Below are 14882 nucleotides of genomic sequence, written 5' to 3'. Positions count from 1 at the left end.
TCATTTTTAAAAAAAAAAAAAACTCTGATACCCCATAATTAAATACATATACTCCCACAGAGACTACCTTACACTGCATTTAAAACCAAAATCACATTTGAATAGAAACTGTTTCTCAGGCGGCTAGTCCTAGTCTTTATAACCCTGTATAGTGGTACCTCAGGTTACATACGCTTCAGGTTACATACGCTTCAGGTTACATACGCTTCAGGTTACGTACTCCGCTAACCCAGAAATAGTGCTTCAGGTTAAGAACTTTGCTTCAGGATAAGAACAGAAATCGGGCTCCGGCGGCGCAGCAGCAGCAGGAGGCCCCATTAGCTAAAGTGGTGCTTCAGGTTAAGAACAGTTTCAGGTTAAGAACGGACCTCTGGAACGAATTAAGTACTTAACCCGAGGTACCACTGTACAGTTCTTCCAGAAGGCAGAAGCTGAAAGAGATCATTTCCGGGGTGCGCACTATCCTGCGCTATCTCTGCAGCTTTCTTATGGCACCTGGAAGCATAGATTTGATCCAAGGTGGGAAGAGTGCACCCAGTTATTCTCTCCGCAGTCTTTACAACGCTGGATAGCATTGTTTTTCCCCTGACCGTGCAGCTCCCAAACCACACACAGTACTGCAGGGTCACAGCCAGAATATCCCTGTCACCACAAAATGTCACTGGAGGGACCGATTTTTGATGCTTCCGCAAGCAAGGCTCAGATTTTCCTGTACTTTCCTATAGTCACGAAGTGTCTACAAAGCCTGTCCCTGTTGAAGTCAGTAATCTTTGTTTTCCATCTGAGCTCCTAGCTCCGCAGAAAAAAACAAACATGATGGATGGACAGGAGCAAATATTATGGCTCTCTGGTCACGAAGGGCTGAGGGCGCCAGCTCCTTCCAGCTCACAAGTAACCAGCCATGGTCCCTTTCTTTTAGTGTGTGACAGGGGAGAGAGCTAGCTCAGGGGTTAAAACATCTGCCTTCCAAGCAAAAGGTCTCAGGTTCAGTCCCCAACATCTCCAGCAAGGGTTGGGAGAGGCTAGACTCTGTCTGGAAGCTGCTGGCAGCCAGTGCAGACAATACTGACCTGTATGGACCAATGCTCTGATTCAGTAAAATGAATGTTAGACTCAAAGTCTCTGAAAGTCTTTAAATGAAGAGAGATACCAAACTTTGTACGATGAAAGATAAGCTGTGAAGCTTTGTATTGCTTTTAACACTCGATTGGAAGCCGCCCAGAGTGGCTGGGGAAACTCAGCCAGATGGGCGGGGTATAAATAATAAATTATGATGATGATGTATTCAGCAAATATAATGTCCAACACTGAACAGAGATTCCGGATATTGACTGCTGTTTTGTAGATCTTCGTCAGCGTGGTGGGAGAATATAGAATTGTTTCATAAACCCATCTTATTTCGAATGAATATATGTGAATGAAAATATCAAATGCTGTGGAGCAGTGCTCATGTGATACTGTGATAAAAGGCAGCTTCCTCTATTCTGAAATCAACATCCCAACCAGTGGACAGGAAGACATGGTGGTGAGCTTCCTGAAACCCTGGATGACCACTGCTCCAAACTTCAGAGATTTCAGAGAATCGTAGAATGGTAGAGTTGGAAGGGACCCTGAGGGTCATCTAGTCCAACCCCCTGCAATGCAGGAATCGCAACTGAAGAAACCCTGGCAGGTGGCTACTCAACCGCTCTCCAATGCTGGAGAGTCAACCAGCTTCCAAGGGAGTCCATTCCACTGTTGAACAGCTCTTACAGTCAGAAGGTTCATCCTGATGTTTAATTTTGGAATCTCCTTTCTTGTAACTTGAAGGTCTTACATTCTGGAGCAGGAGAAAACAAGATTGCTCTTGCCTTCCATCTGACAGCCTCTCGGATATTTGTAGTTAGCTATCCTATCTCCTCTCAGTCTCCTCTTTTCCAGGCTAAACATATCCAGCTCCTTCAACCGTTCCTCACAAGGCTTGGTTCCCAGACCCTTGATCATCTTGGTCGCCCTCCTCTGCACATGTTCCAGCTTGTCGACATCCTTCTTAAATTGTGACGCCCAGAACTGGACGCAGTATTCCAGGTGTGGTCTGACCAAGGCAGAATAGAGGGTACTATTACTTCCCTTGACCTGGACGCTATACTTCTCTTGATGCAGCCTAGAATAGCATGAGCTTTGTTTTTGCTGCTGCAATGCACTGTGGACTCACGTTCAGCTTGTGGTCCACCAAGACCCCTAGATCCTTTTCACATGTACTGCTGTCCCCCATCCTATATGTGTGCATCTGGTTCTTCCTAAGTGCAGAACCTTATGTTTGCCCTATTGAAGTTTTTAATGTTTGATGTCCTATTGTTTTAATTTGTTGGAAGCCGCCCAGAGTGGCTGGGGGAACCCAGTCAGATGGGTGGCATATTATTATTAAAAGTGCTTCTGTTTTCTTTTTAAAAATGTTTAGGGGTACTCTCATTTTCCTACTCATATTGAAATACTGCCCCTCAATGAGGCCAGACTTAGCTTCACAAAATATTTAGGGGTATGCGTACCCCTGTGTACCCCCAGAAAAAAGCACTGGTGATGATCGTTATTATTTCATCATCATAATCATGAGTGATATTACAGCAACTAGAGGAAGACGGTTGAGCAGGGCCGGATTTAGGTTTGATGAGGCCCTAAGCTACTGAAGGTAATGGGGCCCTTTATATGTCCAGCTGTCCTTTATCAACAACAAATTGTCAATGTTTTTTGTGTTGAATATAGGCTGTATGGTAATTGATGGACCTAATAGGTCCATAGGTAAAGGGACCCCTGACTGTTAGGTCCAGTCGCGGACGACTCTGGGGTTGCGGCGCTCATCTCGCTTTATTGGCCGAAGGAGCCGGCGTACAGCTTCCGGGTCATGTGGCCAGCATGACTAAGCCGCTTCTGGCGAACCAGAGCAGCGCACGGAAATGCCGTTTACCTTCCCACCAGAGCGGTACCTATTTATCTACTTGCACTTTGACGTACTTTCGAAGTGCTAGGTTGGCAGGAGCAGGGACCGAGCAACGGGAGCTCACCCCGTAGCGGGGATTCGAAGCGCCGACCTTCTGATCGGCAAGTTCTAGGCTCTGTGGTTTAACCCACAGCGCCACCCGTGTCCCTAGCATCACCCGCGTCCCTCAGCGCCACCCGCGTCATACACAACACAAAACACTGGTGCTGTATGTAGGTTTTATTTTATTTGTTTTTTATCTTATAGTTTGGAAATGTACATCCAGGTTTTTTTTCCTTTAAATTTTTTGGCTATAGCTTTAGCTTATACATAAATCCGGCACTGGGGTTGAGGGCTTAGAAGGCCAACAAAACCTGCAAGTTCACTGGTCTTGCAATGCGCTCTACGTGGGGCTACCTTTGAAGGTGACCAGGGAACTGCAACTAATCCAAAATGCAACAGCCAGACTGGTGACTGGGAGCGGCTGCCAGGACCACATAACACCGGTCCTGAAAGACCTACATTGGCTCCCAGGATGTTTCCAAGCACAATTCAAAGTGTTGGTGCTGACCTTGAAAGCCCTAAAAGGCCTCGGCCCAGGATACCTGAAGGAGCGTCTCCACCCCCATCGTTCTGCCCGGACACTGAGGTCCAGCTCCGAGGGCCTTCTGGCGGTCCCCTCCATGCGAGAAGCCACATTACAGGGAACCAGGCAGAGTGCCTCCTCGGTAGTGGCACCCATCCTGTGGAACGCCCTCCCACCAGATGTCAAAGAGAAAAATAACTACCAAACTTTTAGAAGACATCTGAAGGCAGCCCTGTTTAGGGAAGCTTTTAATGTTTAATAGGTTATTGTATTTGAGTGTTTTGTTGGAAGCCGCCCAGAGCGGCTGGGGAAACCCAGCCAGATGGGCAGGGTATAGATAATAAATTATTATTATTATTATAGGTGATTCAGCGAGTGGTTGCTGAACAACTCCAGGCACGCCTGGAAGAAGCGGACCATTTGGATCCCTTCCAGTCGGGATTCAGGCCTCATCATGGGACTGAAACTGCCTTGGTCGCACTGGTTGATGATCTCCGGCGGGCTAGGGACAAAGGTGAGAGCTGTTTCCTAGTTCTGCTGGATCTCTCAGCGGCGTTTGATACCATCGACCATAACATCCTTCTGGACCGTCTTGAGGGGCTGGGAGCTGGGGGCACTGTTATACAGTGGTTCCGCTCCTTCCTCCTGGGCCGTGTTCAGAAAGTGGTGGTGGGGGATGAGTGTTCAGACCCCTGGGCCCTCACTTGTGGGGTGCCTCAGGGTTCTGTCCTCTCCCCCATGCTTTTCAACATCTACATGAAGCCGCTGGGAGAGATCATCAGGGGATTTGGGCTGGGTGTTCATCAGTATGCGGATGATACCCAGCTCTACCTCTCTTTCAAATCAGAACCAGTGAAGGCAGTGAAGGTCCTGTGTGAGTGCCTGGAGGCGGTTGGAGGTTGGATGGCGGCTAACAGATTGAGGTTGAATCCTGACAAGACAGAAGTACTGTTTTGGGGGGACAGGAGGCGGGCAGGTGTGGAGGACTCCCTGGTCCTGAATGGGGTAACTGTGCCCCTGAAGGACCAGGTGCGCAGCCTGGGAGTCATTTTGGACTCACAGCTGTCCATGGAGGCACAGGTCAAATCTGTGTCCAGGGCAGCTGTTTACCAGCTCCATCTGGTACGCAGGCTGAGACCCTATCTGCCTGCGGACTGCCTCGCCAGAGTGGTGCATGCTCTGGTTATCTCCCGCTTGGATTACTGCAATGCGCTCTACGTGGGGCTACCTTTGAAGGTGACCCGGAAACTACAACTAATCCAGAACGCGGCAGCTAGACTGGTGACTGGGAGCGGCCGCAGAGACCACATAACACCGGTCTTGAAAGACCTACATTGGCTCCCAGTACGTTTCCGAGCACAATTCAAAGTGTTGGTGCTGACCTTTAAAGCCCTAAACAGCCTTGGTCCAGTATATCTGAAGGAGCGTCTCCACCCCCATCGTTCTACCCGGACACTGAGGTCCAGCACTGAGGGCCTTCTGGCGGTTCCCTCACTACGAGAAGCCAAGTTACAGGGAACCAGGCAGAGGGCCTTCTCGGTAGTGGCGCCTTCCCTGTGGAACACCCTCCCACCAGATGTCAAAGAGAACAACAACTACCAGGCTTTTAGAAGACATCTGAAGGCAGCCCTGTTTCGGGAAGCTTTTAATGTTTGATGTATTATAGTATTTCAATATTCTTTTGGGAGCCGCCCAGAGTGGCCGGGGAAGCCCAGCCAGATGGGCGGGGTATAAATAATAAATTATTATTATTATTATTATTATTATTATTATTATTATTATTATTGGTTCATCTTCCAGTGGGCTGACCTTCCTGAGGGGCAGCTTCCTTCAATCCTACCTGGAGAGGCCTGAGGGTGAACTTTGGACTTCCTGCATTCAAAGCAGATACTCTCCCGGTCACCTATGACCCTTCCCCCCCAAAGAACCAGTTTTTGCAAAGCCTCTCTATCTGGTCACCTGAGGGCAATTCATACCAGGAAGCTGCCTTATTCTGAGTCAGACCCTTACCTAGCTGCGCCTTACGTGCTCTGAATGGCAGCGGGCGTTTTGGACAGGGGTCCCCCCCAGCCTTACCTGGAGATGCTGCCAGCCAGGGACTGAACCTGGGACCTTCTGCACGCAAAGCAGTTGTCCTGCAGCAACTGCCATCCTATGCGCCTTGGACTGGCGAAATCCCCGCCCAAACCACCCTGGAGTGGGTCCCTTTTCCCGAGTTACTGCTGCAAATCCGGACGGAAGTGGTGAGGCAAGTGAGGACGGGCAGAGTGCCTCTGGGCATGTGCAGTGCGCCCTTGTCGCCGGCAACCTTTCCGCAGGACCACTGTACCCAACCTATTACCCTTCTCGGCGCTGCAGGTGAGGGTTTCTGGGGCAGAGGAGGTGCCTTGCCAGGCAACCCAAAACTCCGTTTCCTCTCGTTTCCTCGACCCTTTGCCGCCTGCCGTCTAGAAAAGAACTCCATCCCTCCCGCTTGCTCCCGCCCGCCCCCTTCCCACAGACAGCTGCGATTCCTTCCCCGCTCCCCGTGGGAACAAACGGCTCCTTCTCCGCCCTCCCGGCGAGGCCAGCGCTTCCTTCTCTTAGCCCCCGCCCCGTCTGCGGGAGGCCGTCCACCCTCCTGCCCACCCTCCCCGCCCCGCGCCCCTTCATAGGCACGGCTCGCGCCGCCGCGCCGCCCCACACGCGTCCCGCCCTGCCCGCCCCGTCGAGGCGCACGCTCTCGCCCGCCGCCGGCTCCATGGACGGCGGCGGCGCTTACCGCTGCCGCGCCAACCGGCACCTGGAGGGCGGCCAGTCGGCGCTGCCGGGCTCGCTGCTCTTCGCGGCCGGCCTGCTGGGCAACGTGTTGGCGCTGGGGATCTTGTGGCAGCACCAGCTCCGCGCGCGGCTGCAGCGCGCCGGCGGCTGGGGGCGCCCAAGGGCGTCCGCCTTCTACCTCCTGGTCAGCGCCTTGGCCGCCACCGACCTGCTGGGCAAGTGCCTGCTCAGCCCCATCGTCCTGGCCGCCTATGCGCGCAACCGCAGCCTCAGCGAGCTCTGGCCGCCGCCAGCAACTGCCGTCGGGGAAGACGCAGCCGCCGACGCTGGAGACGCGAACCCCGGGAGCCTGTGCCAGCTGTTCGCCTTCCTGATGGCTTTCTTCGGCCTGGCGCCCACCATGCTGCTACTAGCCATGGCCCTGGAGTGCTGCCTGTCGCTGGGACACCCCTACTTTTACCAGCGCCACACCAGCCGGCGCCTGGGCGCGCTGCTAACCGTCGCGGCGGGCGCGCTGTGCGCCCTCTTCTGCGCCCTGCCGCTGCTGGGCTTCGGTGCCATCGTGCAGTACTGCCCGGGCACCTGGTGCTTCATCCGCATGGCCGGCGGCGGGCGGGCCTACTCGGTGCTCTACGCCAGCCTCCTGGGCGCGCTGGGACTCGCCATCGGGCTCTGCAACCTGGTCAGCATGCGCAGCCTCTACCGCATGGCGCGCCGACAACCCCCGCGAAGGAGCCAGCCGGCCGGTGCGCACGGAAGCGGCGGTGGCCCCGGCGGCCCGTCGACAGCGCCTCCCGGCGCCGGCCGCACAGAGGAGCTGGGCCAGCTGGTCTTGCTGGCTCTCATGACCGCCCTCTTCACCATCTGCTCCCTGCCCATGATCGTAAGTAACGCTACGAGGGGGGGACGGGAGAGCTGTGCGCTTTGGAGAGGCCCTGGCCGTCGAGGGAAACGCCCCGTCGGAAGGCGCGCTCTGTGCGCCCAGAGGGCATAATAATAATAATAATAATAATAATAATAATAATAATAATAATAGTAATAATAATTTATTATTTATACCCCTCCCATCTGGCTAGATTTCCCATCCACTCTGGGCAGCTTCAAACAAAAGATTAAAAATACATTAAAACATCAGTCATTCAAAACTTGCCTAAACAGGGCTGCCTTCAGATGTCTTCTAAATGTCATATAGTTGTTTATCTCTTTGAGAGGGAGGGCATTCCACAGGGCCTCTCCAGGGAACCTCCAGCCATAGGAGCCAACTCCGAGGGACTGAGGGGGCTTTGCCCCCCAAATAATATATTTGAGGGGGTCAGGGGCACCCAAAGTTGACTGGCATTCAAATGGTTTGTGTGCACCACATTATGTGATGAATTATGTGGGGCAGGGCTTACCTGGGCTACCACAGTATTTAATTCAAGTTGGCGCTCCTGCCTCCAGCATTTTGGTCCTTGGTGGGGGGAAGCCCCCCCCCCCCCACTGTGTATGTCTAGATGCCTAGAGAGCATGGAGTAGGTATCTCAAGTACCACATTGCCATGTGCCTCTCAAAGGCACCTCTGGCATCCGCAGGTGGAGCTGAGAAAGACTTGGGGTGAGAGGAAGACCAGAGGGTCTCCTTGTGCCAGCCAGCCATGGGCCAGGCTGAACGCAGCATCTTGTGGGGCCTGAAACAGAAGAGAGATGGTCCACCCCCTTTTGCAAACACTTTCTGCCAGAACACTGCCGTGGTCACACTTGCAGGTAAAGATAAAGGTAAAGGGACCCTTGACCATTAGGTCCAGTTGTGGCCGACTCTGGGGTTGCGGCGCTCATCTTGCTTTATTGGCCGAGGGAGCCGGCATACAGCTTCCGGGTCATGTGGCCAGCATGACTAAGCCGCTTCTGGCGAACCAGAGCAGCTCAGGGAAACACCATTTACCTTCCCGCCGTTTACCTTTCTTGTTCTTTAAGCAGTAATGTAAAGGTAAAGGTAAAGGGACCCCTGACCATTAGGTCCAGTCGTGGCTGACTCTGGGGTTGCGGCGCTCATCTTGCTTTATTGGCCGAGGGAGCCGGCGTACAGCTTCCGGGTCATGTGGCCAGCATGACTAAGCCGCTTCTGGCGAACCAGAGCAGCGCACGGAAACGCCGTTTACCTTCCCACCGGAGCGGTTCCTATTTATCTACTTGCACTTTGACGTGCTTTCAAACTGCTAGGTTGGCAGGAGCAGGGACCGAGCAACGGGAGCTCACCCCGTCGCGGGGATTCGAACCGCCGACCTTCTGATCGGCAAGTCCTAGGCTCTGTGGTTTAACCCACAGCGCCACCCGCGTCCCTTGCAGGTAGCTAGATTTAAAAACTAAACTGAGGACTGTGTGAAATTAGGAGGTCGAGAGACACAGAATCGTCTCAGTGCTATTTTTTCTAGGAAAGAGATGCCAGAACTCACCTTGTTCTCTTAGAATGGCAACGGTGCCCATCTGGGAGGTGCCGGAACTGAGTTCCCAGGGTCATCTAGTCCAACCCCATGCAATGCAGGAATCTTTCACCTGACTTCAGGCTCAAACCCACAACCCTCAACCAGCTGAGCTGTCTGGATCAGAAGATCTACTCCAGTGAAGGCAGCACTGACAATCATGAGTGGTGAATTGGGCTTTTTTATATTTGGTGGACTGATGTGGATTTTACTGTTTGTAGTGATATTACTGTTACCACCGTTATATTCTCATTGTTTACTTTACTTCTCGTTGTATGTTCTTTGTGGGACACCTTGAGATTTTGTTAGAAAGGTGCTGAAGAAATTTAATAAAACGAACAACAGTAATAATAAATTAGCACACTTAATAATAATAATAATAATAATAATAATAATAATAATAATTTATTATTTATACCCCGCCCATCTGGCTGAGTTTCCCCAGCCACTCTGGGCAGCTCCCAATCAAATGTTAAAAACAGTACAGCATTAAATATTTAAAAAATAATAATATTAAGGACACCCGAAGAGCCTGCAGGATGAGGCCAATGGTCCATCTGGTCCAGAATTCTGTTCTCCCAGTGGCCAACAAGATTCCTGTTGGAAACCCGCAAGCAGAACTTGAGCAGAACACCCCGGTTGTGGTTCCCTGCAACTGGTAGACCGCCACCCAGAATGGAGGTTCCACCCTTTTAGTCTTGCCTGCAGGGGCACAGATGCCATACACCAGGCACAGGCAAACTCAGCCCTCCAGATGTTTTTTGGGACTACAATTCCCATCATCCCTGCCCACTGTTCCTGTTAGCTAGGGATGATGGGAGTTGTAGTCCCAAAACATCTGGAGGGCCGAGTTGGCCTCTGCCTGCCACACGCGATGATCTGTGCACCTGATTAGAAGAGGGCCGGCGACTTCTGCTAGCAAACGTGTCTTTTCCATGTTTCATGCCTCCCTGAACAGATTTAGCTCTAATCTCCCTTTTGCATCTCTTTGATAACTGCGCACCTTCCTGTCCTTTCTGCTGAAGCCCTCGCAGATTGTTTAATTTAACAGAAAACAGAGTCTGGGCCATAGCAGGACTGCGGTGATAAATGATCTAGCAGTTATTACACAGGCTGGAATTGTTTTAGGAAAGGGGGGGAAATCACAGCTGCTCCCTGGAGGCAGAATTCTGAAAGAGGGGGACTTCACACAAGACGGGTTGGATTCTCCTTTCTAACATCCTCATTGGCCTGGCCAAAATATCCGTGACATATGCTTGCTTTCACTTTTGGGGGTGACAGTTTGGCGTCTGTTTTCCATCCACGTTGCAATCCATCTCTAGAACAAATTGGTTGGAGATAATGGCCCGGCCATTTTCTGCAGCATTTTCTGCAGCAGTGTTTTCTGCAGCATGTTCTTGACACAAGAATAGTTCATTAGCGGAGGATTTATCTCACTTTGGTTTGGTCCGTGTCTCTTTCCCAAATCATGCCCCGTTATTGCTGCCTAGGAGGGCCACAGTGCATGCAAAAGAAGCAAAGAAAATGAAACAGAACATTTGTGGTATAAAAAAATTACAGGATTTCAGCAGGAAGATACGCACCGACTGGGAATGAAGCCGCGTGATCAGCCCCCAAGCTTTTGCAGGTGCAACCGGCGTTGAAATCGTGATCACGTGTGACCTCCCTGGTAGCATCGTGAGCACAAATCATCATGCATGTGCATTCAAAAGGACACCTGGTTGTTTTTCGCATCTCAGATTAGCTCAGCAGCAGTCTCCCAACCTGAAGTTTTGCAGCTTTCCCTGCGGCAGATGTTGTTGGGTTTAAGGGCTTTAGAAAAACAGGGTGTATATAAGATACTCCAGGCTTTTAAATAGCTATTCGCCTAATAAGGTGGGGGAAGGAGAAAATGCTAAAAGTATCGCTTTACGTTTTGTAGTGTGTGCAGTTTGAGCTCAGTTTATAATCAAGTCACAAAGCGAAAATTTGAAATGGAGGCTTCAGGAGTGGACGCGCTAGGGAGTAAGTCGCATGCATGCATAACTAAGGGGCAGGGGACTTTTCTCAGGCTGAGGGCTGCATTCGCTTCTGGGCAAGAAAATGGGGACCACATGCTGGTAGTGACCAGAGCTGAAACTGAGAGAGGGGGACACAAGAAATGCCAAATTCACCCCTTGCAGTAGGCTACTTTCTACAGAAACTAACACAACCCCTCTCTGTCATTTGTAGAAGATTTTGTAGAATCGTGGAGTTGGAAGGGACCACGAGGGTCATCTAGTCCAGCCCCCAGCAGTGCAGGAATCTTTTGCCCAACGTGGGGCAAATGCCACCAGATTTTGAAACGGTGCAAAATGTAGGCTCCTCTCCCGGTCTCTGATCCACCTGCCCTTTCTTTCTCCCTAGCTTTCTGAAATGACTCGCGTTCTCTTGCAGCAGTGACTGAGACTAAAGGAGAATTTGATCAGGTCGCTGTAACTTCCCCCCGCTGCCCCACCAGAGAACAGAAGCATTTATCTCCCAAGCCCCATAGCCATTGCCCCGTAAGTCACCCCCCCAACCCTGCTATGGGACATCACAGCGGACCTTGACTGCGCCTTCGCTGTTGTGGCTAAGGGTTCTGAACCCTGCACTGGTTTTCTTGAGAATCATCACATCGCACCTCTCTGAGATTAGCACAAGAGCGGGGATGGAAAGAACAGCTGCCCTCTGGGCTGTTTGGACGTGGGAAGCGGTTCTGGGTAACAGAAAAGGCTCGCTGCTCTTCTCTCTTGGTTAAGCTGCAAAACATTCCGGCTTTGTTTTCGGAGCACCGATAATGACAAGGCTCAGATTTATCGGATTCTTTGCAGCTTGCTGCGAGTCAAAAGCTGCTAACTGATTGATTTCTGGAACGGGACGGCGAGGGAACACTGACTAATGTTGATGCATTTGAGAACTTGCTTTGGTTACTTGCACACAGTCGGGAGAATGTTTCGCGCTGCCGGCCAACAGCATCCATTTTTTAGTCAAGGCACACGGCATGTCTGGAACAGAGCAAAGAAGATTAAGACAGATCTCTGGTCATCAAGGCAGCCCTGCTGGGTCTGACAAAGAGACCATCAACTCCAATATCCTGTTTGCAGCAGAGATGATGTGCAGGACCCACAAAGCAAAGCAGCGTGAAGACAGCAGTGGCTTACCTGTGGCCCTTGCCTGGTGCGCTTTGCGGGCAGGATGAGGCCTCAGTTAGGAAAGCCAGATCGCAATCTAGTTGTGTAGTCTTGCCATGTGTGGTTAATGGGCTTTGAGGCTGGCACATCTAGCAATGAGAGCCAAGGCTGAGCAAACAAGCATAGAATCATAAAATCATAGAGTTGGAAGGGACCCCTAAGGGTCATCCAGCCCAGCCCCCTGCAATGCAGGAATCTCAACAAGATCATCCATGACCAAAGATCATCTCAACCGAAGCATCTCTGACAGATGGCCATTCAACCTCTGCTTAAAAGCCTCCAAGGAAGGAAAGTCCACAACTTCCAGAGGGAGACTGTTCCACTGTTGAACAGCTCTTACTGTCAGAAAGTTCTTCCTGATGTTTAGTCAGAATCAGTGCCGGATTTACTTATAAGGTAGAGCCTAGGACTTGCCGATCAGAAGGGCGGCGGTTCGAATCTCCGCCACGGGGTGAGCTCCCGTTGCTCGTTCCCTACTCCTGCCAACCTAGCAGTTCGAAAGCACGTCAAACTGCAAGTAGATAAATAGGTACCACTCTGGCGGGAAGGTAAACGGCGTTTCCGTGCGCTGCTCTGGTTCTCCAGAAGCGGCTTAGTCATGCTGGCCACGTGTACTCTGGCTCCCTCTGCCAATAAAGCGAGATGAGCGCTGCAACCCCAGAGTCGGCCACGACTGGACCTAATGGTCAGGGGTCCCTAAACAAGCTCTAGCTTAGGGCCCCACTCTCTTGGGCCCCCCAAAAAATTGAAAGAAAAAAAACTGGATGCACATTTCCAAAATATAAGATAAAAAACAAAATAAAACCTACATACAGCAACAGTGTTTTGTGTTGTGTAGGCTCCTGTGATGTAAGTCATGGGCCTCACCTGCTAGCCTGCTCCCTAACATATCACTGGTTAGATAACTACTGTATTGGGTCCATAAATTACCTTATAGCATACGTTGTTGTTTATTCGTGTCCGACTCTTCGTGACCCCATGGACCAGAGCACGCAAGGCACTCCTGTCTTCCACTGCCTCCCGCAGTTTGGTCAAACTCATGCTGGTAGCTTCAAGAACACTGTCCAACCATCTTGTCCTCTGTCCTCCCCTTCTCCTTGTGCCCTCCATCTTTCACAACATCAGGGTCTTTTCCAGGGAGTCTTCTCTTCTCAGGAGGTGGCCAAAGTATTGGAGCCTCAGCTTCAGGATCTGTCCTTCCAGTGAGCACTCAGGGCTGATTTCCTTCAGAATGGAGAGGTTTGATCTTCTTGCAGTCCATGGGACTCTCCAGAGTCTCCTCCAGCACCATAATTCAAAAGCATCAATTCTTCGGTGATCAGCCTTCTTTATGGTCCAGCTCTCACTTCCATACATTACTACTGGGAAAACGATAGCTTGAACTATACGCATATATTCAACCCAAAAAACAGCAGCAATTTGTTGTTGACAAAGGACAGCTGGACATTACCTTCAGTAGCTTAGGGCCTCATCAAACCTAAATCCGTCCCTGGTCAGAATTTCCATTTTCTTGTAACTTGAAGCCATTGGCTCGGAGTAGTAATAGTAGTAATTGCTGTAATAGTTCAGATTTATTACAGTGCTTTCAGCATTCAGAGCCTTTGGTGTACATTATCACAGGAGTCCTCCCCATAAACCTGCAAATTAGGCCCTGGGGAGATTGAATCCCTTCCCTTTACAGAAGACACTCTTCTGTTTGACAATCAATACCTCTTCCCTGGGAACCGTAGTTCTGGGAGGGGGGAAATGGGGCATTCTAACAGCTTAACAAACTACAGCTTCCAGGATTCTTTGGGGAAAGCCACGGCTGTTTCAAGTGATATAAGAGCATTTTAATTGTGTGGTGTCCCGGATCTATTTAAAGTTAAACAACTCTGAGAAGGGAGATCTGCAGAGACATTGGAGTTACCGATCAAAAGTTAGCAGAGCAAGGAAGTCACCTGGCCACAGGCTTCCCCACCAGGGTAAAATGTATAGCAAAGGCTACCAGCCACAATGGCTGGGCTCTGACCACCACAGCTGGAAGCAGCAGTCATTCTGGGTACCAGTTTTTGGAAAGCAAAGGAAGGAAGAGAACTCTCTGCTTGCTGGTTTTCCGCAACCATCTGGTTGGCCTCTGTGAGAACAGGATGGTGGAACAGAAGCACCATTCGCCTGATCCAACAGGGCTCTCCTTCTGGTCTTCTGCGCCCAGAGCTGCAGAATCCAGCTGTTCTGAGGGTGGGGGTGCACGTGTCAGCATCACCCTTGAGCCAGTGCCATCAACTGGACTCATCCACTTCAGCCCCGACTGGGCTAGGCGAGCTGGGTAGCACTTCCAGAGACCACCTTCTGCACGGGAACAGGTCAAAGTGCTGTGGACTCACAGCTTAGAGTTGTGAACACCGGATTCACTCCAACAAGAAGACAGTCGTCGTACAGGGGAGTACAGCAGAGTCTAGCAGAGTATATAAACAACTCGGAGAGCAGCTCTGTAGAATATCTTCTTTATTCTATAACTACAACTATATACAGAGCTAAATAGGTCTAAGCATAAATGAATGCTGCACTGCACTGAGTGTCTGCAGCTGCTCTTAGCAGCAACCTTATCCCTACACACGATCTCTAACACTCAGTCTCTCTCTCTCTCCGACACTGACTGACTGACTGACTTGGTGCTGGAGCAGAATAAGTAGAGAGCAGAACACGCCTCCTCCTCTCTGGAGAATCAGCAGACTCCTCAGGAGATTCTTGGATATGGGAGGGGTGAAATCTCCTCAGCACGTCTGGCTCCAATGCCAGCACTTTCTGAGTCTGTTCCACCATCAAACTGGGAACCAGGCAGAGGGCCTTCTCGGTGGTGGCGCCCGCCCTGTGGAACGCCTTCCCATCAGATGTCAAGGAAATAAACAACTCTTTGACTTTTAGAAGGCATCTGAAGGCAGCCCCGTT

General features: G+C 51.0%; 1 protein-coding gene and 1 long non-coding RNA gene across 2 annotated transcripts in view; both read left to right on the top strand.

The window, feature by feature from the left end:
• Window positions 1-14882, top strand: part of LOC308470678 — a 283172-nt gene that overhangs the window by 158670 nt on the left and 109620 nt on the right. The window lies entirely within an intron of this gene.
• Window positions 1520-14882, top strand: part of LOC308480029 (prostaglandin D2 receptor-like) — a gene marked incomplete at its 5' end in the record, with an annotated part of 30901 nt that continues 17538 nt past the window's right edge. The window contains 2 exons of the mRNA XM_081011243.1: window positions 1520-1525; window positions 6043-7185. Coding sequence (XP_080867369.1) covers window positions 1520-1525; window positions 6043-7185 — 1149 coding nt within the window. The remainder of the gene's footprint in view (window positions 1526-6042; window positions 7186-14882) is intronic.

The sequence above is a fragment of the Podarcis pityusensis genome (assembly GCF_964106645.2).
Source record: "Podarcis pityusensis genome assembly, chromosome: 1".
NCBI classification, from domain to species: Eukaryota; Metazoa; Chordata; class Lepidosauria; order Squamata; family Lacertidae; genus Podarcis; species Podarcis pityusensis.
The sequence above is the reverse complement of the archived record's forward strand: the minus strand, read 5'-3'. Positions and strand labels throughout refer to the sequence as shown.